Genomic DNA, 25,768 nt, shown 5'->3' on the forward strand with positions numbered 1-25,768 from the left:
GGGACTGAATTCAATACTCATTTTTGTCATGGTGAGAAAAGTTATGAAAATAAACAACTATAACGTGATTTACCAAAGATATAGCAAGTTTCCATCATGTCTGTTCTCTTAAATTTCAATAAATTACGTGTTTCTGTGGATTTTTAACTTACAATGCATCCTGACATTTTAAGTTCAGTTAACTAGAGATGAACAAAAGTCACATCTTTATTTAAAATAATTAGAAAAGATGGGTTGATTTGACTAAATTCCTTTATAATGCTTTATAGCATATTATTGTAGCTTTAATACACATGCATGGCAGATATAAGTGTTCCCTAAATGATGGCTCACTGTTATACACTCCAAAAAATAATATTTGGGTTCAACAAAGAAATTAACACAATAGTTTGCATCACCTTTTTTTCAGTTATGACAACTTCTAATGCAATTATGTTCAACCAACAACTTACATCGTGTTAGGGGAATTAGCTCGTTCTCTACAATCAGACATTTTGATACACTCAACAAAAATATAAATGCAACACTTTTGTTTTTGCTCCCATTTTTTATGAGATGAACTCAAAGATCTAAAACATTTTCCACATACACAATATCACCATTTCTCTCAAATATTGTTCACAAATCTGTCTAAATCTGATAGTGATAGTGAGCACTTCTTCTTTGCTGAGATAATCCATCCCACCTCACAGGTGTGCCATATCACGATGCTGATTAGACACCATGATTAGTGCACAGGTGTGCCTTAGACTGCTCACAATAAAAGGCCACTCTGAAAGGTGCAGTTTTATCACACAGCGCAATGTCACAAATGTGGCAAGATTTGAGGGAGCGTGCAATTGGCATGCTAACAGCAGGAATGTCAACCAGAGCTGCTGTTCGTGTATTGAATGTTCATTTCTCTACCATAAGCCGTCTCTAAAGGCGTTTCAGAGAATTTGGCAGTACATCCGACCAGCCTCACAACCGCTGACCACGTGTAACCACACCAGCCCAGGACCTCCACATCCAGCATGTTCACCTCCAAGATGGTCTGAGACCAGTCACTCGGAGAGCTGCTGAAACAATCGATTTGCATAACCGAAGAATTTCTGCACAAACTGTCAGAAACCGTCTCAGGGAAGCTCATCTGCATGCTCGTCGTCCTCATCGGGGTCTCGACCTGACTCCAGTTCGTCGTCGTAACCGACTTGAGTGGGCAAATGCTCACATTCGATGGCATCTGGCACGTTGGAGAGGTGTTCTCTTCACGGATGAATCCCAGTTTACACTGTTCAGGGCAGATGGCAGACAACATGTGTGGCGTCGTGTGGGTGAGCGGTTTTCTGATGTCAATGTTGTGGATGGAGTGGCCCATGGTGGCGGCGGGATTATGGTATGGGCAAGCGTCTGTTATGGACGAAGAACACAGGTGCGTTTTATTGATGGCATTTTGAATGCACAGAGATACCGTGACGAGATCCTGAGGCCTATTGTTGTGCCATACATCCAAGAACATCACCTCATGTTGCAGCAGGATAATGCACGGACCCATGTTGCAAGGATCTGAAGGAGTTGAAAATGTCCCAGTTCTTGCATGGCCAGGATACTCAATGTCACCCATTGAGCATGTTTGGGATGCTCTGGAACGGCGTATATGACAGCGTGTACCAGTTCCCGCCAATATCCAGCAACTTCGCACAGCCATTGAAGAGGAGTGGACCAACATTCCACAGGCCACAATCAACAACCTGATCAACTCTATGCATGAGGCAAATGGTGGTCACACCAGATACTGACTGGTTTTCTGAGTCCCCAGACCCCCCGCAATAAAACAAAACTCCACCTTTCAGAGTGGCCTTTTATTGTGGGCAGTCTAAGGCACACCTGTGCACTAATCATGGTGTCTAATCAGCATCTTGATATGGCACACCTGTGAGGTGGATGGATTATCTCAGCAAAGGAGAAGTGCTCACTATCACAGATTTAGACAGATTTGTGAACAATATTTGAGAGAAATGGTGATATTGTGTATGTGGAAAAAGTTTTAGATCTTTGAGTTCATCTCATAAAAAAATGGGAGAAAAAAAAAGTGTTGCATTTATATTTCTGAGTGTAATTACAACCTGCATATAACTGGTAGCTCAAACATAAGTTTTTTAGTTAATTACTCATAAGAAAATTAAGTTGCTTCAAGTAGTCTTTTCAAGTTATTCAAAAGAAGTATTTAAGTGTTATGTACTTAATTATTGTTATTATAAACACACATTTTAAACTTGTCCAATGAATAAATAAATAATGTTGTTCCAGTATTATATAGCTATCTGACTGACTAAACGAAAAATGTCGTTATCAACGCAATGTCATGAAGAGACCTCAGCTTGAAATTCATTCTAAACAAACTAATGCAAAAAATTGAGTTTGAATAACAGAATATTTGGCTGATGCAAATGCAAAGATTATTATGGCATCACAATCCAGCAAAAATAATGTTTGCACCTTTAAAGTTTTATGCAAGCCATGAAATTTTCATCTTGCAGACATATGTTTAATTAGCAGTCGTCCCAGCTTTTAAAAGTCTATAAGCAAAGGTGTTTAGTATATTTTAATTCCATAGCTTTTGAAATGGATTTTCAGTTTTTTTGCTGTCAATATAAAATACTATTGTGTTGTTTGGATCATGATTTATATTTTTGTGAAATGCCTGTCAGTCTTATTTAATCTGCTGCATATGTTTGGTTGAATGCAAACCAGACATTTCTTACTGTCTGAAATGCTCAATGACTGAAAGGAGGACAATAAAACCACAAAGACAGAGGAGCATTATCCGTTTTATTGGTAGCTCCGGAGTGATACAGGATATCATTTTAGTTCATCATTACAGAGGAGAATGTGACAGCCAGGAGGAGCGTCGTTGTCAGGGCAAAGCTTTGGCGTTGCTGTGCATTTTTGAGGTAGTACTCGGCTACCTTCTTGTTGGGGTTTGGCCCGGTGAACCAGAGCTGCATGCAGCGGCCTGAGTCTTTGCTGAGGGTAGTATAAAGGTACGACTTGGACCAAATTTGTTCGCACATGGATTTGGGCGTTGGGAAAACTTCAGTCCACTTCTGGCACTTGGTATCTGCAGGGCACTGGTTAACACCTGAGGGGGGAGAAACACAAAACAAATGCATTAATTATCCACCAACCAATGAAAACAGAGAAATGGAAGACTGAGAGCATGGTATTGTGCGAATAAAGTCAACAATGTTTGTTTTTGTGTAAGGCAAGTGTGCAAATGTGTATGCAAAATGCTAAATTTGTTTCCTGTGGCTGCATTCAGTAACAGATCTGTATGTGTCCACTGATCTGAGTGTCTACGCTGTGTTTCCTGGTGTGTGTCTTACCTGAGCTCCAGTCCCATCCCTTGTGCCAGTTAGTCTTGCAGGTATAATCATTCTTGCAGTCTTCCCACCAACTTTCGCAGTCCTCTTTACACAGAGGCACATCCAAGATTCGCTCCTTACGCCAGCTCTCAACGGCCTGAACACAAAGTTGGTTTGTTTATGTGATCCATTATTTCAAAACACAAGAGATATATTTTTAAAAAATAACCTTGCTGCCCTCACAGGTTCATTATGTTTTGTGAAGTGAGTTGGAAAGTTGTCCACGAATTCAACTTTAGCAAAACACAATTTCTGGAAAAAATCTTGATTCTACAAGCGCATATGCAGATTTTGCTTCCTGTGCTGCCATCTAGTGTTACAAGAACACAAATACGAGCGACTCGAGAGAACACATGGACAATACACACCAGCTGTATCCAGGGTCCCAGGTGTGGTGAGCACTCATAAAAGCAAGTGTCCTGGATGAAATGTTTCTTGCACTGAGGGCTCATAGCTCCACAGTGATTCCAGTTGAAGTTGTAGAGGTAGGAGTTATCATTGTGGGCTTCTTCGGTGGTGTTGGCCTTGCAGCATGCATTGTCACGCCAAGGAGCACACTGCAAACAGAAAGAGGGAAATAACACCAATCATAATTCAAGTGTCAAACAAGAACTCTCAAGCATTCCATTTTTTGTCTTATTCTATCTTTAAGATCATTTGTTTCACTCACCTGTAGGTACAGTTTTCCCTCAGGGCCAGGCTCTTCTTTGTGGTGTTTTGCGTCCATACACATGTTGAGTTTATCCAGAGACAGAGCGCCACCGGAGAGGGCGAACAGGAAGGTCAAGACAACCCACATGACTCTAGAGGAACGAGGTATGGACACAAATCAGTGAGAAGTTCTTCATAAAATGATTCAAAACCAAAAAAAATATGGCAAGTAGTACAGACTAAAAGTCTACCATGTCACAGGGATGCCAGTATTTTGTCCTCTTCAGCCACTTTTATACCATTTTGTTATTTCCTGGATTGGAAGGAGCTGTTTATTTTTAATTTAATTTAATTTTTACAGGAGCTGGGTATCTCACTGGAGCTGGTACAAGCAGGCAAAAACAGAAATGCTCTAAAAATGTACGTATGGTGTCTGCATGTCCTTTGGTGGTTACACTCACCATGCCAACAACCTTACACACCTGCTTAAAAACTCATTTCTTAACATTATTTATATATTTTTATCCCACAGTTACTCCTGTGTGCTAATGTGGCATCTTTGAACAAAACAACTCAAACCCTCAAAGAAACTTTTATCAGTCTATAAAATGCTGAGGGACTGCATTTTCTATGCAGGAATAATAAGTCAAAATGTAAAAGACATAGCATTAGTCATAACATTAGTCAGTGTGTGGGTCCTGATTTAGCTATTTCTCCATTTTTGGTTTGTTTTACAGGCAACAGAACTGCTGATCGTCACCCACTTTATTGCAATGTCATCCAGCATGGCTATTAAAGCATACCTCAGAGGCATGACAGAGTTTATGATTGACAAATGTTTAAATTTTTAATCACATCCAGGTCCGTATATGATAGAAAACACTTTTAACCTTGTTATAGCAGGTTTCAACTCAACTATTGGGCAATAAAGCAATTAAGGGTTCATGACATGATATGTAACGGACAGAAGACCAGCAGACATGACTCCTTCAAGTTCTGACACATGCACTGATGCAATATCTGTAACCCCTACATAATACTGAAACCCAATGAGTTCCTTTTATCCAAAAACACTACTGTTTTAAGTGTATTTGTGTTCTCTTTGGACAGTTTGACTTTCATTTACTTTCTCATTTCTATGAGGCAAAGAGTAAACATGAGAACAGTTGTATTCTCTACAAGACACCACCACAAATCCTATTGTTCTGAATATAAAAATTCAGTAGAAAGCAGGAACACATACTAATAAAAGTGAAAAATCATTCTTCCCCCTTATTTATCCATTTTAGAAGCAATCAGTGAGTATATATAAAAGTAACCAATCAAAGATACACTCACCACTGATTTGACTGAGCAAATGAAAATATTTCTATCCAGTGGACAATACTGATGAGTGAGCTATTTAATTTCTTGTGAAGAAAATCTAAATTTATTATACAAATCAAATTAGGAAAATTAGTGATGAGCAAGTTCAATTTACCTTGTTAGATTCTGTGATGATTCCTTCTTGAAGTGATCTGACAAATCCGTCTCTCCACTCGCCTCTTGCACACTTCTCAAGACTAAACAAGAGTTACAAAACACACATCTGTGGCTGCATGTGAAGTGAGAGTGTGTGTGAATGTCTGTGCGAGTATGTGAGTCAAAAGTGACAAGATTGCCTTTTAATGCAAGTAAAATGAGAAAATTGCAGTACCCTAAACTGATTAGTTTCCAAGTCCAAGTCCAAAGTCTGCTGCATATATTTGTGTGTGTGTGTGTGTGTGTGTGTGTGTGTGTGTGTGTGTGTGTGTGTGTGTGTGTGTGTGTGTGTGTGTGTGTGTGTGTGTGTGTGTGTGTGTGTGTGTGTGTGTGTGTGTGTGTGTGTGTGTGTGTGTGTGATTAGTTTTTATCACATTTTACTGTGTGTAAGTGTAAGATGTGGCTTATCTCAAGGTCCTACTGATTCTGTCTCTCACACAGGCCATGCATATTTGATGATATATTTGGTCTGAAAGGGCAGCGTGACCTGAGAAAGGAATAAGAGGAGTTAAAGAGTAAAAGAGTGGTGGTTAAGAAAAGGTGTCCGGGGATTTCCTGATTTAACAGACACACTAAACATTACTAACACAGTGAAGTGAGTGAGTGAGTGAGTGAGTGAGTGTGTGTGTGTGTATGTGTGTATATATATATATATATATATATATATATATATATATATACACACACATATACCTTTTCTTTCAATTTGTGTTATTTTCTAAATTGCAGATTAATACTGAAGACATTTTTTTTGTTTACAACATAGTCCCATATGTATTCTTTTGTAGTTTTGATGTCTTCAGTATTAATAACTTGACTAAAAGTTTTTTAAAATATCAAAAAAACAGATTAAAAAGAAAAGTTCTTACATTGATTTTAAAAGATATCTGTTTCTCAAGGTGGTAAAAGCTTTCCCTTGCTGTTGATTGAGTTATTTATCAGTATTTACGCTTGAAAGCACAGCAGTAGTCCGTTTTACTTTAAACAGAGATCATTATTATCGCTATCACACATTTTAGACAAATTACATTATTATTTCTGCCTCATTTCCCTGGAACTCATACCGTTTATGCCAGCGGAACCTTTGTGGAGCGACGCTGGAAGAGAGGATTGTTTTTAGACGAACACCAGCAGTTTCCGGTCAAATTGGTTTTGAATTTTTTGAAAAGCTGGAGCGAGTCATTGTCAGGTATTTACTCTGGAAATAATACGCAGTGTACCGTTTTATTATTTGCTTATGTTACAATATTTTCCCCCTGAGGATTCGCGGAGGTGGCGTTAGATTTTAGTTTTCGTGTCGTAAAACATGAAGACTTTAAATCGACGTGTTAGTTGGCCTCTCCGCTGCTCCGGTGTCGTGTGTCCTCTTAAAATAACTACGACAAATATCTAACGGGTACATTTTGCTCCTTAAACTAAGGTGTGTTAACATTTTCCCATTTCACGGGGCTTGTTCTCGTCCCTGTGTGCCAGACATGTCCACCCTGTTCCCCTCTTTATTCCCCCGGATAACGGAGTCTCTGTGGTTTAACCTGGACCGACCATGTGTGGACGAGACCGAACTGCACCAGCAGGAGCAGCAGCACCAGACCTGGGTAAACCTCTGCTCCAATGCCGTGCCATCTTCCTCACTGCTCCTGTTCGTAATTTAGCATGTGCCTCTCTGTGCTGCTTCAGCTGCAGAGCATTGCTGAGAAAGACAACAACCTGATGCCCATTGGGAAGCCTATTTTTGAGGTAATAACTTGAGCGCGAATAGTTGAATAGTTCCCTTCTTTTCTGTGGCTGATCTGCAGCAACTGGTGTAGCTGGTGTCTGTCCGTGTTCATGCTCTCCTACTTGTTGTCGGTTTTTCTTTGCTTTTTTTGTCCCTAACTTTTACCCCCACCCGGTCTGGGTGAGGCAGATGACTGCCCTGCCTGAGCCTAGTTCTACCAGAGGTCCCAATATCCTCCCTCATGTGAAATCTTTGGATTTGTTGGCTTTTTCCATGGGTTTACATATGTTTTCCATGTACAATTTTGTATTACTATAACCTTAATTGAAAGTATAAGTTAGTCAGTGTAATTTGTAAAAGTGGAAAATGTCATGGGGTCCTAATATCAGTATTGATTTTTGGTCAGTTAAAGTTGTATTTAAATCTCTCAGGTAAATTTATGCAATGTATAATATGGTTGAGTCTTAACCTGAATATTTACACTTATTGAATAAATTCATAAATTCATAATGCCAATCTTATTACTTTACTGGAAGCACTGTGGCTCAATAACTGCTGTCCTAAATGTGATATATAAAAATGGTAACTTGATTACTATGGTTTTATTGCTTTAATTATTTTCTTGTACACTGCTCAAAAAAATTAAAGGAACACTTTTAATCTAAGTATTCCATCAAATCAGTGAAACATGTGGGATACTGATCTGGTCAAGTAAGTAACTGAGGGGCTTTTTAGTCAGTTTCAGCTGCTTTGGTGTTCATGAAATTAACAACAGATGCTCTAGAGGGGTAACAATGAGACAACCCCCAAAACAGGAGTGAGTTTACAGGTGAAGGCCACTGACATTTTTTCCTTCCTAATGTTTTCTGACTGTTTTTCACTAGTTTGGCATTTGGCTAGGGTAAGTGTCACGTCTGGTAGCATGAGGCGATACCTGGATCCTACAGAGGTTCCACAGACAGTCCAACTCCTCCAGGACGGCACATCAATGCGTGCCATTGCCAGAAGGTTTGCTGTGTCTCCCAGCACATTCTCAAGCGCATGGAGGAGATTCCAGGAGACAGGCAGTTAGTCTGGGAGAGCTGGACAGGGCTGTCGAAGGTCCTCAACCGATCAGCAGAACAGGTATCTGCTCCTTTGTGCAAGGAGGAACAGGATGAGCACTGCAATAGCTCTACAAAATGACCTCCAGCAGACCATTGGTGTGAATGTCTCTGACCAAACAATCAGAAAGAGATGTAATGAGAGTGGTCTGAGGGCCCAGCATCCTCTAGTGCCCGCTGTGCTCGCTGACTGGCACCGTGGAGCTCGGCTGGCATTTGCCATAGAACACAGGAATTTGCAAGTCCACCACTGGTGCCCTGTGCTTTTCACAGATGAGAGCAGGTTCACCCTGAGCGCATGTGACAGACATGAAAGGGTCTGGAGAAGCCGTGGAGAACGTTATGCTGCCTGTAACATTGTTCACAGGGTTAGATCTTAACTTTTTTCTGCACTAGCCACCCGGGCTAGTAGCTTGCAAAATGCACTAGCCCGCAGAATGTTGCACTAGCCCGTTACTTGAAGCCCCCCCGGTCGGACGTTATGGGACGGAACAAATATTCGGATATTAGTCTTTAATAGGGCCCGAATATTCGGAGACCAGAAACCACTATTCAGGCCAGCCCCACTATGCTCATAACTAACTGACACAGCACTAAGGAACACCTGTTTCTCAATCTGAAAGTCACATGCATTTCAATTCTAAAAAACTAACAGATTTTGAGACTTCTTGAATCTCCGTACTCACCAGGTTATGTTCCCAGAATCACTGGCCATCTGGATAAGCCCATTAATAGCTATGCTATCTTGCAAATTCACTATAAATCTCCTCACTCACATTTCAAACAAACTTTTCAAACATGGCTGACATCACTCCACCTTACTGCCCTGCCATCTACCCTAAGTTACAGATTCTGTATAGTGGTGCCATCTTGTGGCAAATTAAGCACTTATCATGGTGCAACACAGTTACCTGTGTCAATGAACAATGACATCAACACTACATTACAATAGTAATAGAGTGAACTTAAAAAGTTTTGCACTAGCCAACACGGGCTAGTAGCAGAGATTTTGCACTAGCCCGTGGATATCTGCACTAGTCACGGGCTAGCTGGCTAGTGTTAAGATCTAACCCTGGTTCAGCATGACCGGTTTGGTGGTGGGTCAGTGATGGTCTGGGGAGGCATATCCATGGAGGGACGCACAGAACTCTACAGGCTGGACAGTGGCATTCTGACTGCCTTTAGGTATCAGGATGAAATCCTTTGACCCATTGTCAGACCCTGCATTGGTGCAGTAGTCCTGGATTCCTTCTGGTGCACGACAATGCCCAGTCTTATGTGGTAAGAGAACTCATGCAGTTCCTGGAGGATGAAGGAACTGATACCATTAGCTGGCCCCCATGCTCACCTGACCTGAATACAATAGAACACCTTTGGAACATTGTTTTGTTCCATCTGACACCATCAGGTTGCTCCTCAGACTGTCCAGGAGCTCAGTGATGCCTTGGTTCAGATCTAGGAGGAGATACCCCAGGACACCGTCTGTTGTCTCGTTCAGAGCTTGTCCCGGCATCGTCAGTCATGCATACAAGCACATGGAGGCCATACAAACTACTGAATACCATTTTGAGTTGCTGCCAAGGAATTTCAGCAAGATGGACTAGCCTGCCACATCAGTTTTTCACTTTGATTTTGGGGTGTCTTGAATTTAACCCTCCTGGAGGGTTGATAATTTTCATTCCCATCAAACAATGTGGCACTTTTCATTCCTAACACATTATCCAGTCCATATCAATGCTAATATCCAGTTTGTTTTTTCCCTGTATTGAAATATGATGTATTTTCAAAGTGTTCCTTTAATTTTTTTGAGCAGTGTATTTGTGACATATGTTGACATGTTGCATTTTTGTGTCTGTAGTTTTTTTTTTTTTAACTTTATCTTAAACGTTGTAATGTTTCCTTCTGGGTGTCCTGCTTTCACATAGTCTTAAAGGTGGCATATAAATGAAGTTGATATTATTATTTATCCCATGTAATCTTCTTTTGCTGGGCACAGGCGGGCTATGAAGAGGAGGAAGAAGAGGACGATGAGGATGAAGAGGACAGTGAGGAAGACTCTGAAGATGAGGAAGACATGCAGGACATGGATGAGATGAACGACTACAATGAGTCACCGGACGACGGCGAGATCAATGAGGTACTTTAATTTATAATTTGAAAAATATTTTCTCTTCAACAAAGCTTAGAGCCTGTTGCTGTTTGGAAGTAGAGGAAATTAACAGCACTTTGATTTTCAATTAAATTGAGTTCTTTTTTTTAACTTGTTAACATGTGGTCTCCCATATGGTGTTATATGTAGGCAGTCAGTGCCATAGTTGTACATTTCCTCTTTGAAAATGCAGACATATCGAACAAGAAAACAATCCTATCAACATGCAGAATGGGACTTTCTGTATCAAAATTCTTCAGAATCTGTGTCTCGTTCGAACATGTATGGCTGATGTACTCCAATATTACAACTTGCTGCTGTGTAGTGTTGACTAGTTGTACAGTGTTTGAGCAGAGTTGTTGGTAAGCTGGTAGACTTGGGCTGCATTAAGTGAAGAGGGATGAGTGGAAAGAGAGGCAAGGACTTAATAGATTTTCTTTTTTTATGATTTAAAGTTTATTGCATTTTTTCAAAGCACAGAATTACAAATAGTGCAAATTTGTCATATAGCATAAGAAATATATATATGAAAACATCAACAACTAAATATATGTGAAAAAACAACACAAAAACAACAACAAAACAGACAGAACAAAACAGAAATAGCACCAGATACAAATACACCCAGTGAGAGGATGGTAGGCAACATCATCACAAAAGGTCCTTCCACCTTGGCACCTCTTCCAGACACGGACCTTATTTTACCTCACCAATATAGGTGAGATAAGACTTCCATTTGGAATGAAAACAGTCCACTTTGTCCATAAGTCTATATGAAAGGCATTCCAATGCAGCCAGTTTACCAAGCTCCTTGAGCCATTGAGCCACTGACGGGGCAGAAGGTGACTTCCACTGAGAAGTAATCAGCTTTCGTCCCACCATTAGTGCAGTTTGAACCCATTCTGCATCATTAGGAAGAAAGCTCTCGAGGGCAGATGGATCTCCCAATACAAAAAGTTTTGGAGAGAAAGCCACACCATTTTTGACAGTTTTTGTAATATGTTTCTGGACCTCCCTCCAAAAAACCTGAATCACAGGGCAACTCCAAATCATGTGAACTCCCACCTTGCAAACATTCCCAGCAATTTGTTGAAGGTCTAAGCTTTGCTCTGTACATCTTATGAGGTGTCCAGTACAGTCTATTCAAGATCTTAAATTGGACAAGTCTGGTCCTCAGTTCCCTAGACAACTTCTTTCCATTTCGCAGAATATTTGCCCACTCAATATCAGAAAACTGCATATTAAGATCTATTTCCCATGTTCGTTTAAGGGTTGGTGGATCGTTATTAGAGTTTTTAAGGAGCATTGCGTAGAAAACTGAGGCCTTACAGTCCTTACCCAAGGTGCCCAATACCTGAGTGAACCAATCCATATCAGATGGAGGGAAGGTGGGAGATCCAAAGACATGACAAAGTAAATGACGGAGTTGCAAGTATCTCCAAAATTGATTCTGGGGAAGACCGTACTGAGCACGAAGATCCTCAAATGATTTAAGAGCTCCTCCTTCATAAAGATCATGTAAGGTAAAAATACCTTTCTCCACCCAAAGGTTCCAGATAAATGGGGACTTGCCTATACACAAACTTGGATTGAGCCAAATTGAGGCCTGAGAATGAAGATGGGAGTTAAAGCCAAGTATGGCAGCAGCCCTTTTCCATACATACTGTAAAAAGGACACAATAGGGTGCTTCTGAAACTTGGGAGACAGTTTTGTAGTTGCAAGGTGCAGTGGGGGAAGAGGATTGCGTAAATAATTTTCCAGATGAATCCAAGGGGGAGCTCTCTCAGGTGGAAGAGCCCAGTGAGTCAAATGTCTGAGGCTAAAAGCACAATGGTACAAAGACAGATTTGGGACCCCCAAGCCCCCTGATTCTGTGGGCTTCTGAAGCCTTTTCAGCTTCAGTCTAGGCTGCTTACCATTCCATATAAATTTGTTGCATAGCATGTTGAATTGATGAAAATATTCAATTGGAATTTTAAGAGGAAGAGCTTGTAAAAGATAATTGAATCTGGGGGCGCAACTCATCTTAGTAACATTAACTTTTCCCCAAAGAGACAAAAATAAAGGGGACCATCTTTCTATATCTGCTTTAAATCTGTCCAGTAGAGGCTCAAAATTAACATGAATTAACTCTGAAAGAGTGCAAGGAAAAAGGATACCAAGATATCTAATTCCCATCTGTGGCCAAGTAAAACCAGTAAAGTCACCTGGTGTAAAAAGTGTTTTAGGGCAGTAGGTCATCAGAGGAAGAGCCTCAGATTTTGTCCAGTTAACTCTATAGCCAGATAAGCATGAGAATTGGTCAATAATGTTAAGAAGAGCAGGAATTGATTCGTGTGGCTGCGTAATAAATACCAATGCATCATCAGCGTACAGCATAATTTTATGAATGCTGCCATTAACTTTGATGCCAGGGATGTTGCAATTCTTACGAATAGCAGTGGCAAGCGGTTCCAACGCCAAAGCAAAGAGCAGGGGGCTTAAAGGGCAGCCCTGCCAGGTCCCCCTTTGGAGTTTGAAAGGTTTAGATATAACTCGATTGTATGTAACTGAGGCTTTAGGTTCACAATATAATAGTTTAATCCACCTTAAAAACTTGGCACCAAAGCCAAATGACTCCAAAACAGCTAAAAGATATTTCCACTCCACCCTATCGAATGCTTTTTCGACGTCGAGAGAGTGTGCTGCTGCTAGGGAAAGATTTTTGAGTGAGGGATCATTTTGAACAGCCCATATAATATCTATAAATCGCCTAATATTGTCTGCCCCACTTCGAGATCGAATAAAGCCCACCTGATCAGGATGTACTAGAGAAGTCATGACTTTGTCTAGTCTTAAAGCTAAAATTTTAGAAAGAATTTTGCAATCACAATTTATTAAGCTAATTGGCCTATAATTCTTGCAATCGAGAGGCTCTTTATTGCTTTTTAAAATAAGTGAAATTAAAGCCTCAGTTAAGGAAGGAGGGAGATGGCCTCGATGGAATGATTCTATAAACATTTCTAAGAGTAATGGTGATAGCTCGTCAACACAGGTCCTGTAAAATTCAATACTGAATCCATCTGGACCTGGTGCTTTGCCTGTGGGAAGGCTCTTAACTTTTGCAATTTCTTCTTTAGTAATTGGAGCATCCAGCAAATTTATTTGCTCATTGGTTAAGGAAGGTAAAGACAAAGAAGATAAAAAGGCAGAAATCTCTTGAGAGTCTGCCTTCATTTCAGATGAGTAAAGTGAAATGTAAAAATCCCTAAAAGTGTTATTAACTTCAATTGGGTCAGAGACCAAAGTACCACTGTGCGCTCTAATAGCAGATATAGCACTCTGTGCTTCTTTCATTTTAATGTATCTGGCGAGCATTTTACCGGCTTTGTCTCCCTCCTCGAACTGTTTGTGTCTAAGACGGAATAAAGAAAATTCCGCTTTTTGCGTGAGGATTGAACTTGGTTCATACTTTAGTTTCACAAGAGATGTCGGGTCCACCGAATCTGTATCCTGTCTGAAAGCAGTCTCCAGTAAAGCAATTTTATTTTCCAAATCAATTTGTTTAATAAGGTTAGACTTCTTCTTAAATGATGCATACTGAATAATATAACCCCTGATGAATGCCTTAAAGGCGTCCCAAGCTACACCAACTGAAGGAGCAGAGTCCCAGTTTGTTTGGAGATATAAAAAAAATCTCTGCCTTCAAAGAGGACACAAAACCAGAGTCAAGGAGAAGACTTGAATTAAGTCTCCATCCAGAGGACCTGTAAAGGTGACAGGGTACAACTATGTGTAGAAAGACTGGAGCATGATCTGAGAGAAAAATACTACCAATAGAGCTTGAATTTACAGAGCAAACAGAGGTTTTTGATACTAAGAAAAAGTCAATCCGAGACAACACACTATGAGGAAAAGAATAAAAAGTATAGTCTCTTGTAGATGGGTTACACAGGCGCCAAATATCTACCAAACCAAGTGCATTGCACATATCTGGCAACACAGCCAAAGACCTGGATGAACGATGAGAGGGGATACTGCGATCTAGAATATTGTCCATGACCTGATTGAAATCACCCCCCACTGCCAGAATTAAATTAAATGGTAGCTTGTCCAATCCGGTGTCACTTGAAAGAGGCTGTCGTCAGGGATGTCCCTTAAGTCCAGCCCTGTTTGCACTATTTATCGAGCCTCTGGCTCAGGCTATTAGAGAAGACCAGGACATAAGAGGAATTTGGATTAAAGATACTGAGTTTAAAACTTGCCTTTATGCAGATGACATTTTAATCACTCTCTCAATTCAATTCAATTTTATTTATATAGCGTCAATTACAGTCAAATCGTTTCAAGACGCTTTACAGAACCCATATGCCTGACCCCCAGAGCAAGCCCAAAGGCGACAGTGGCAAGGAAAAACACCCTTTTAACAGGGAAGAAACCTCGAGCAGAACCCGGCTCTATATAGGGGGGACCCATCTGCCTGCTGGCCGGGCGGGTTGAGAAGGACAGAGGAGGGCAAGGGGGAGGGATGGGAGAAGAGGGAGGGGTGGGAAAGCAAGGAAAAACACAACACACATTTGGATACATGTATGACAGGATATGTGACACAAAGTATAAGCTAACATTGAAAACTGACTCATAGTTTACTCTTATGATGTACGGCTCTGACATTAAACATACTCCATATATAACTAGCAGTAAAATTCAAACAGTATGTAAGTTAGCATAACAGTATAGTGAAGGCAATGCAGAGTTGACTGGTGGAAAAGGGGAGTTGGAAGCAGAGGGCTGGAGGAAGGTCAGCAGCAGCATCCCACAGTGGACATGATGGAGACTGGACCAGCTGGTGGAACATCGACCGCAGATCTGAAGCATCCAGCTCTGGGACCAGGGACACTCGGAGAAATAACACAGGGGGAAACAGAGTGAATGTACTGCAATAACGGTATACATATTAAATGTAAAGGTAGATAGAGAAGGGCTCAGTGCGTCAAGAAAAGTCCCCCAGCAGCCTAGGCCTATAGCAGCATGACAAGAGGCAGAACGAAGGGACGACCAAGAGGGAGTCAGCTGTGCAATGAAGACACAAGCTGAACCCCTGTGGGTCATCCAGTCAGCCCCAACTATAAGATTTGTCAAAAAGGAACGTTTTAAGCCTGGTCTTAAAAATAGAGAGGGTGTCTGCCTCCCGAACCCAAACTGGGAGCAGGTTCCACAGGAGAGGCGCCTGATAACTGAAGACTCTGCCTCCCATTCTACTTTTAGAAATTCTAGGAACAACAAGTAAGCCTGCAGTTTGAGAGTGAAGAGTTCTACTAGGATAATATGGTACTATCAGATCTTTAAGATATGATGGAGATTGGTTATTAAGAGCTTTATATGTCAGAAGAAGGATTTTAAATTCTATTCTGGATTTAACAGGAAGCCAGTGAAGAGAAGCAAGTATAGGGGAAATATGATCTCTTTTGCTAACTCCTGTCAGTACTCTCGCAGCAGCGTTTTGGATCAACTGTAGATGTTTGAGAGAGCTATTTGGACAACCCGATAATAAGGAATTGCAACAGTCAAGCCTGGAAGTAACAAAAGCATGAACTAATTTTTCTGCATCACTCTGAGACAGAATGTTCCTGATTTTTACAATATTACGCAGGTGAAAAAAGGAAGTCCTACAGACTTGCTTTATGTGCGAGTTAAAGGACATGTCCTGGTCAAAAATAACTCCAAGATTCCTCACAGTAGTACTGGAGGCCAACGTGATGCCATCCAGAGTAACTATTTGCTTTGAAAGCGAGTTTCTAAGATGTTTGGGGCCAAATACAATGACTTCAGTTTTGTCTGAATTTAGCAGTAGGAAGTTAAAAGTCATCCAGGTTTTAATGTCCTTAAGACAATCTTGCAGTCTAGCTAACTGATCAGTTTCATCTGGCTTCATAGATAAATACAATTGTGTGTCATCTGCATAACAATGGAAGTTAATACAGTGCTTCCTAATAATATTGCCTAAAGGAAGCATGTATAATGTGAAAAGTATAGGTCCTAAGACAGAACCCTGAGGAACTCCGTGATTAACTTTAGTATGCTCAGAAGAGTTATTGTTGACATGCACAAACTGGAACCTATCTGATAAGTAGGATTTAAACCAGTCCAGTGCTGTCCCTTTAATGCCAATTGAATGTTCTAGACGCAGTAATAAAATTTTGTGGTCGATTGTGTCAAACGCTGCACTAAGCTCTAACAAAACAAGTATAGAGACTAGTCCATTATCTGATGCTATGAGAAGGTCATTAGTAACTTTCACTAGAGCTGTTTCTGTGCTATGATGCACCCTGAAGCCTGACTGAAACATTTCAAACAAATTATTCCTTTGTAAGTGTTCACATAATTGATTTGCAACTGTTCTTTCCAGAATTTTAGAGAGAAATGGTAGGTTGGATATTGGTCTATAGTTAGCTAACACATCTGGATCTAAAGTGGGCTTTTTAAGCAAAGGTTTGATGACAGCAACCTTAAAAGCCTGTGGTACATAGCCTGTTACTAGAGAGAGATTAATCAGATCTAACATTGAAGAATTAATTAAAGGTAAAATCTCCTTGAAGAGTCTAGTTGGGATAGGATCTAAAAGACACGTTGATGGTTTGGATGTAGAAACTGTTGAAATTAGTTCAGAGAGACATATAGGAGTGAAGAATTCTAAAGATTCATCAGGTCTAACAGCCAATTCAAAAGCATCTGTGACATTTGTTGGAAGGGTCAGATTAATTTTATCTCTAATCAGAACTATTTTATGTGTAAAGAAGCTCATGAAGTCGTTACTGGTTAAAGCTAAAGGAATACAAGGTTCAACGGAGCTCTGACTCTTTGTCAGCCTGGCTACAGTGCTAAAGAGAAACCTAAGGTTATTCTTGTTCTCCTCTATTAAAGATGAATAATAAGTTGTCCTGGCATTACGAAGAGCTTTTTTGTAGATTACTAGACTATTTTTCCAAGCCACATACACTACCTCTGAATTAGTGGAATACCACTTTCTTTCCAGCTTTCGGGATGCCTGCTTTAAAGTCTGCAGCTGGGAATTATACCAAGGAGCAAGTCTTCTCTGAGATATAACTTTCTTTTTTACAGGTGCAACACTATCAAGAGTTGTACGCAGTGAGGCTGAAGCATTATTAACATAGTAATCCACTTCTGTGGGGGTAAAATTATAATATTTGCCTTCTGATTTATCAGTAAATGTTGCTGAAGTAAACAGTGAGGGTATTATTTCCTTAAATTTAGATACTGAATTGTCAGACAAACACCTACTGTAATGATATTTGTTCTCAGCTGCTAAACAATCCTTTACTTTAAATTGAAACGTTATCATAAAATGGTCAGAAAGAAGAGGGTTCTGGGGAAATACTGTTAACTCTTCAATTTCTATGCCATAAGTCAGGACAAGGTCAAGAGTGTGATTAAAACTATGAGTTGGTTTATTTACATGTTGAGAAAACCCAATTGAGTCTAATAATGAATTAAAAGCTGTTGTAAGGCTGTCGCTGTCTACGTCAACATGAATGTTAAAGTCGCAGCCAGAACTGAGTTTACCAAAATTAATGTCCTCCTTAAAGATGTTTGGTTATTACTCGGGTTATAAATTAAACATCCACAAAACACAAATTATTTCATTTAACTATATTCCGTCACTACAAATAGCTAACCTTTGTAATTTCAGATGGGAGAATAAGGAATAAAAATCCCAAAAGACTTATCCACCATTTACACAACTAACTATCTGGCGATTACTAAAGAGATAAAGATGGACTTAAATAAATGGAGTTTACTACCACTGGACTTATATAATCGAATAGATATAATTAAAATGAATATCTTGCCACGATTGCTTTTTTCTCTTTGTCTATACCAACAGAAATACCTGGAAAACAACTAACGGAGTGGAAAAGAATGCTATCCGCGTTTATATGGAAAGGCCTTAAACCAAGGATCAGATACAAAACATTACAATTGCCCAAAGAAAAAGGAGGACTATCTTTGCCAGATATTGAAAAGTATTATAAATCTGCACAGCTTCGATACCCGATTTATCTGTGCAACCCACATTACAATGCCAGATGGAAAAATTTAGTCAACTGGATATACCCCTGCAGAGCTTGCTTGGAGACAGAAACCTATATTTACTGCATAAACAAAACTTAAGCAGCTGGACAAAAACGCCCTTAAACATTTGGTTCAGTGAATGCCGTAAAAACAAACTGGAAAACCACATTAAACTGTTACGATGGGTGGCACATGATAAAGATTTTAAACCTGCCCAGTTGGATGGGCGTTTCAAACAATGGCTTTCTAAAGGTATCACAGCGTATTGTCTTATCTCTGATAAAGGGAGACTAGACAGTTTTCAAAAATTTAAAGATAACTACAACTTAGAAAACCAAGACTTCTTCAGATACCTTCAAGTTAGAACCCATTTTAACCTTGATATAAAGACAATTTAGTGAATATTTTGATCGACGCATACAAATCTAAATTAAACCGGAAACTGACTACTCGAATCTACTCCTGTTTACAATCACTTAATGACTCCGCCACTCTTTACATTACATCCAAATGGGGAAGAGAAGCACAAACAACAATTTCAGAAGAGGAATGGCTAAGCATTTGTAAAGTTCAAATGAGCGCTTCCAGTTCAGGTCACTGGAGGGAATTCTCGTGGAAGAATATAATTCAATTTTTTTATCACTCCAAAAATTAAACAGCTTCAGAAAGGTCAGCCAAGTTATGGTAGGTGCTGGAGAGAATGTGGAAACGTTCAAGCGGATCACTTCCATGTTTTTTGGGATTGTCCGATTATACGATCTTATTGGAGGGATGTAGTAGAGGAAATTAAATTGATTATAGGCTTTGAGATAAAACTTGATTTCCGTACAGTCTACCTTGGTAATATCTCTCCTACAATCAGCGTTCCTGATAAATATCTGGTTAAAATAATGTTAGTAGCCAGTAAAAAAGCTATCACACGAAGATGGCTATTAAAGGACCCTCCGTGAAAAGAGGAGTGGATTGGAATTCCATCCATCCATCCATTTTCCTCCGCTTATCCGGGGCCGGGTCGCGGAGGCAGCAGGCGAAGCAGGTCGTTCTAGACGTCCCTCCTCCCAGCAACGCTTTCCAGCTCTTCCTGGGGGATCCCGAGGCGTTCCCAGGCCAGACGAGATATGTATTCCCTCCAGCGAATTCTGGGTCTACCCCGGGGTCTCCTCCCAGACGGACGTGCTCGGAAAACCTCCAAAGGAAGTCTCCCTGGAGGCATCCATATCAGATGGCCAAACCACCTCAACTGGCTCCTCTCGATGCAAAGGAGCAGCGGCTCTATTCTAAGCTCCCTCCGGATGTCTGAGCTCCTCACCCTATCTCTAAGGCTGAGCCCAGCCACCCTACGGAGGAAGCCCATTTCGGCCGCTTGTATCCGCGATCTTGTTCTTTCGGTCACTACCCAAAGCTCATGACCATAGGTGAGGGTTGGAACGTAGATGGACTGGTAAATCAAGAGCTTCGCTTTACGGCTCAGCTCCCTCTTCACCACGACGGTCCGGTACAACGCCCGCATTACTGCTGACGCCGCACCGATCCACCTGTCCATCTCCCGCTCCATTTTCCCATCACTCGTGAACAAGATCCCGAGATACTTAAACTCCTTCACTTGGGGAAGCAACTCCTCCGCAACGCGGAGGGAGCAATCCACCGGTTTCCGGCAGAGAACCATGGCCTCGGACTTGGAGCTGCTGATCCGCATCCCTGCCGCTTCACACTCGGCTGCAAACCGCTCCAGTGCGTGCCGGAGGTCACGGTCTGAGGATGCCAACAAAACCACATCATCCGCAAAAAGCAGAGATGCAATCCCGAGGCCCCCAAACCGAAAACCCTCCCCACCACGACTGCGCCTTGAAATCCTGTCCATGAAAACCACAAACAGGATTGGAGAAAAGGGGCAGCCCTGGCGGAGTCCAACACCCATCGGAAACGTGTCTGACTTAGTGCCGAGTATGCGGACACAACTCTCACTTTGGTCGTACAGAGACCGAATGGCTCGTAATAACGAGCCCACGACCCCATACTCCCGCAGTGCACCCCACAAAGCCCCTCGGGGGACACGGTCACAGGCCTTCTCCAGATCCACAAAACACATGTAGACTGGCAGGTCATACTCCCATGACCCCCTCAGCAGCTCCGCAAGGGTAAAGAGCTGGTCCGCTGTTCCACGACCGGGACGGAATCCGCATTGCTCCTCCTGAATCCGAGGTTCGACTATCGGTCGGATCCTCCCTTCCACCACCCGAGAGTAAACTTTCCCGGGGAGGCTGAGAAGTGTGATACCACGGTAGTTGGCACACACTCTCCCGTCCCCCTTTTTGAAAATATGGACCACCACCCTGGTCTGCCACTCCACAGGTACTGTACCCGATGCCCACACGACATTGTATAGACGTGTCAACCAGGACAGTCCAACAATGTCCAGAACCTTCAGCATCTCAGGGCGAATCTCGTCCACACCTGGCGCCTTGCCACCGAAGAGCTTCTTAACTACCTCGGCGACCTCTGCCACGGATATGGACGAAGATCCCCCCGAGTCTTCAGGCTCTGCCTCCTCCATAGAGGACGTGTTTACCGGGTTCAGGAGTTCCTCGAAGTGCTCTTTCCACCGTCCGACGATATCCCCAGTACGGGTCAACAGTTCTACACCCCGACTGTACACAGCCTGAGCGAAGCCCTGCCTCCCCTTCCTGAGGCGTCGAATGGTTTGCCAGAACTTCCCCAAGGCCGACCGAAAGTCCTTCTCCATGGCCTCCCCGAACTCCTCCCACACCCGAGTTTTAGCTTCCACAACCGCCGCAGCTGCCACCCTTTTGGCCAACCGGTACCTGTCAGCTGCTTCGGGAGACCCCCGAGCCAACCAGGCTCGAAAAGTCTCCTTTTTCAGCCTGACGGCCTCCCTCACTGCTGGTGTCCACCAGCGGGTCCTTGGGTTGCCGCCGCGACAGGCACCAGTGACCTTCAGACCACAGCTCCTAGCAGCTGCTTCTGCAATGGAGGCTTTGAACATGGACCACTCAGAATCCATGTCCCCAACCTCCCCCGGGATGCAGGAGAAACTCTTCCGGAGGTGGAAGTTGAAAACCCTACGGACAGGGTCCTCCGCCAGACATTCCCAGTTCACCCGCACTACATGTTTGGGTTTACCAGTTCTGTCCGGCAGTCTTCCCCGCCATCGGATCCAACTCACCACCAGGTGGTGATCAGTTGACAGCTCTGCACCTCTCTTCACCCGAGTGTCCAAAACATATGGCCGCAGATCTGACGATACGACTATAAAGTCGATCATTGACCTTAGGCCTAAGGTGCTCTGGTACCAAGTACACTTATGAGCAACCTTATGCTCGAACATGGTGTTCGTTATGGACAATCCATGACTAGCACATAAGTCCAATAACAAAACACCACTCAGGTTCAGATCGGGCAGGCCGTTCCTCCCAATCACCCCCCTCCAGGTTTCTCCATCGTTGCCCACGTGAGCGTTGAAGTCTCCCAGGAGAACTATGGAATCCCCGGGCGGTATCCCTTCCAGGACACCACCCAGAGACTCCAAGAAGGCCGAGTACTCCAAACTACTGTTCGGCGCATAAGCACAGACAATAGTCAGAGTTTTCCCCTCTGCAACACGAAGTCGCAGAGAGGCGAGCCTCTCATTCTCCGGGGAGAACTCCAACAAAGCGGCGCTCAGCCGGGGGCTTGTGAGTATCCCCACACCCGCCCGGCGCCTCTCACTTTGGGCAACTCCGGAGTAGGAGAGAGTCCAGCCCCTCTCCAGGATTCTGATTCCATAACCCTTGCTGTGCGTGGAGGTGAGCCCAACTATATCTAGCCGGAATCGCTCCACCTCCCGCACCAGCTCAGGTTCCTTCCCCGCCAGTGAGGTGATGTTCCACGTCCCCAGAGCTAGTCTACGCCACCAGGGGGCGGCACACCTAGGCGCCCGCTCCTGCCTACTGCTCGGTGTACATAGCACCCGACCCAGACTTCCTGCCCTATAGGTGGTAGGCCTATTGGGTGGAATTGGAATTGTCAAAGAAATATATGACATGGAAAGACTGACTTTCTCCTTGAACCTGTGCATGGACAAATTTAATTCGTATTGGAGGAAATGGACAGCTAATATCGAGTGACTGCCCCTTCATCATAACAAGATCCGGTAACAGTTGCTGGATAGGACTAACCTCACGTACTGCTGGATATACTCTTTAGGTACTGATTAAGTGCCTAAGTAGGGAGACTTTTGCCTCACCTCGAGGTAGTGAAGAGATTGTGATCGGAGGGAGCTGCAAGAGCTGATATACTTATCTATATTCACCTGGCTCTGGACTTGGCCCTGCCTCTTATTGTGTACACATGTTGTCATCGTGATTTGCCTCACCCCCCTCATTCTTCTTCCCATCTGTGCCTTTTGTGTTTTTTTTGTGTGTGTTTTTATATATATTGTAAAATAACTGATTCTATAAAAAAAAAGAAGTCACCCCCCACTACTATTGGATAGTTACCCATTTCACTTAACCTATGTTTGAGTGCAGCAAAGAATGCAGGATCAACAATATTTGGAGCATAAATATTTGCTAGTATTTTCCTTCGGCCTTGAATCTCCACGAGAAGTCTCAAAAGTCGTCCAATCTCATCGGTAACCTCCTTAAGACACTTGAACTGTAGATGTTTATGAACTAACACAGCTACCCCCTTGCTCTGGCTATTTCCACAAGATGAAAACTCAAGGCCAACCCAGTCTCGAAAGAGTTTTTTCGATTCAGTAATAGTAAGATGGGTCTCCTGAAATAAAGCTACATCCACATTTTTAGATTTAATAAACATCAATATCTTTTTCCTCTTGATTGGGTGGTTTAGACCTTTTACATTCCAAGTCATAAATTTAAGATTACCTTGATTATTAACTGACGTCAGTAACAGTTTGTGTTTTCAAAACCATATTCCAACTACTTACGAAAATCCTCTTCACTGGGTGAATGGTAAATGCACCAAAAAGAAACGGTAGAAAAAAAATACAGGACTTAATAGATTTTCTAAATCTTTATTTTTATAAAGCAGGGGTGATGTAACTAGTCCTTCACATATCGTTAAATAATTGTCTCTGCATTTGATTATTATGTATTCAATGTACAATAGTGGTGCAACGGATCATCATTGATCCGTGATCCGTTCGGATCGACGTCATCGGTTCGGCACACACGTGACCCGCGGATCGATTTCTGAAAGAAAAAAAAAAAAAAATGTTGTGCTCTGTCGGCACACAGCTTGTGTCGAGTGGAGAAAGGCAGAGAGCAGACATGGCGAGCGGAGGAAAGGAGGAGCTTGAACACCCTGCGACACTTAAATCCCCTCTATGGGAGCATTTTGGTTTCCCTGTCAAATATGACGACGAAGGAAGGAGGTCAGTAGACAAAACCACGACGGTGTGTAGGCACTGTGGCATAAGAAAGACATATGACAGTGGAAACACATCCACACATTTGAAGTGACATCTAATAATAAACAGACAAAACGTATGTTTATTTGTTTTTTGTTTTTTGTTTGCTGATCCAAAAAATTATCCGATCCGTGACTCTTGATCCGAGGACCGATCCGATCCGTGAGTTTAGTGATCCATTGCACCACTAATGTACAATATACACAATATACAATCTTACATTTTATTAAATTACATTATAAAAATCCCAATAATTTATCAAATTGAGAAACCCAAATCAGGCCACATAAAATGATGTGGCGGGCCTTGAGTTGGACACATGTTCTAAAGGAAGCAATTAGATTTGAGGCAGGAGAAAGACTATTTTCATTGAAAATATTACATTTATCTAATCCAGTTGTAAAATACACTTGAATTAAATGCTATTTGCTTTTATCTGTGCAGATGGAGGAGTAATAGTCTTTAATCGTGTTCTGTTTCTTCTCTTCCTCTCTCAGGTGGATATGGAAGGACCCGACCAGGATCAAGACCAATGGATGATTTAAGACAGTTCTAGCCTCCACTGAGCTTTCTGGCCCTGAATTTCTACTCCCTACCTAAAATATGACTGCTGCCCCTTCAGTTTGTGGACAAAAATGTTGTTGAATCAACGCAGGATTTTTCAAGAGAGGTCAGTGCATTTGTCTAATTTCAGCCTGCAATCAGTCAGTCGTCAGTCTTGGGAGCCTTGGACATTATTGGACTTTGCTGTGGATGTTGCTACCTGCAACACGTTCATCTACTAACGTGAAGAATGTGTGTGATTCAGCACCTGTGTACACATCATGTTTTTGTCTTGCTTTTAGCAGCAACCTGTGACTCCAGTTAGTACATTTAACCATTTAGTCAGGTGAAAACAGTTGGAGACAAACACAGTGCTGTTGTTTTGCAGCAGTGGGCGGCGGCCCAGTGATCTCTCATCTAAACTTTGACCCTGTCATATCGTCAGTCATGTGCTACTGATTTTCTCAGCAGCTGACTGAGCAAACCTTAGTTCAGTCAGCAAAATAATTTGTTACCTATGAAAAGGACCCTTAGATACTTGACCATATATTTAGTTTTATTGGAGTGTTTGAGTGTTGCAGGTGTTTCGACACATATCATACCTCCAGTGAAATACTCATAAAAAACGGATTATGTTTAGATGATTGAAACAAATTTTAATATTTTTAACTGTGTCCAAAGCATTAGCTGCCCATTACCATGAAGAAATGCTGAAATATCAGCACCAACATTACCAATTTGAAATCTCTCATGTTTATGTTACAGAATTGTTTGCCAAGATTTGATTATTTGTACTGAAATTATTGAAGATTTTGACTGTTTGTATTCAATTATTTTCATCAGGCCATGGTTTTGCTTTTCTATATTTTAATTTCTTATGAATGAACAGCAAAATGTAACATGTCAGTGAGCAGTATGAGCTGGATTTATGTTGACTCATTGTTTGATATAAAGTGAATATAAAGTCTAGTACTCCGAGAGGCTCATCTGAATTTTGATGGTGCCAGTGTTCACAATTAATGCTTGGATTTACGAAATGGCGGCTTCCATTGCTAAACTTGTACATAAGTAATTCATGTTAAAAGTTTTTATTAAATATAAAATCCATATTTCTGTTGTGGTATTTTCAAATTTGACAGTGAAGCATAAACAAACCAGCATTTTCTTTTAAAAGATAT

At 41.8% G+C, this 25,768-nt stretch overlaps 3 protein-coding genes across 6 annotated transcripts in view; 2 read left to right on the plus strand and 1 right to left on the minus strand.

The window, feature by feature from the left end:
- Positions 1-25,768, plus strand: part of LOC127536903 (coiled-coil domain-containing protein 186-like) — a 218,860-nt gene that overhangs the window by 157,189 nt on the left and 35,903 nt on the right. The gene's annotated exons all lie outside the window — the stretch shown is intronic.
- folr (folate receptor) lies at positions 2,798-5,677 on the minus strand. Its single transcript, XM_022200238.2, has 5 exons — positions 5,536-5,677; positions 4,075-4,207; positions 3,773-3,961; positions 3,366-3,501; positions 2,798-3,121 (listed from the first exon to the last, which is right to left on the minus strand). Exons 2-5 carry the CDS (start codon positions 4,201-4,203, stop codon positions 2,847-2,849), a joined length of 729 nt encoding a protein of 242 aa, XP_022055930.1. The 5' UTR covers positions 4,204-4,207; positions 5,536-5,677; the 3' UTR covers positions 2,798-2,846.
- anapc15 (anaphase promoting complex subunit 15) lies at positions 6,654-25,699 on the plus strand. 4 transcript variants are annotated; one of them, XM_051958354.1, is made up of 5 exons: positions 6,654-6,765; positions 7,050-7,171; positions 7,254-7,313; positions 10,393-10,533; positions 24,545-25,699. In XM_051958354.1, exons 2-5 carry the CDS (start codon positions 7,052-7,054, stop codon positions 24,590-24,592), a joined length of 369 nt encoding a protein of 122 aa, XP_051814314.1. In that variant the 5' UTR covers positions 6,654-6,765; positions 7,050-7,051; the 3' UTR covers positions 24,593-25,699. The 4 variants fall into 4 exon arrangements, with proteins under 4 accessions (XP_051814314.1, XP_051814316.1, XP_051814315.1 ...); XM_051958356.1 differs by lacking the exon at positions 7,254-7,313; XM_051958353.1 differs by lacking the exon at positions 6,654-6,765 and having other exon boundaries at positions 6,787-7,171.

This window comes from Acanthochromis polyacanthus, chromosome 13, assembly GCF_021347895.1.
Source record: "Acanthochromis polyacanthus isolate Apoly-LR-REF ecotype Palm Island chromosome 13, KAUST_Apoly_ChrSc, whole genome shotgun sequence".
Lineage (NCBI taxonomy): Eukaryota > Metazoa > Chordata > Actinopteri > Pomacentridae > Acanthochromis > Acanthochromis polyacanthus.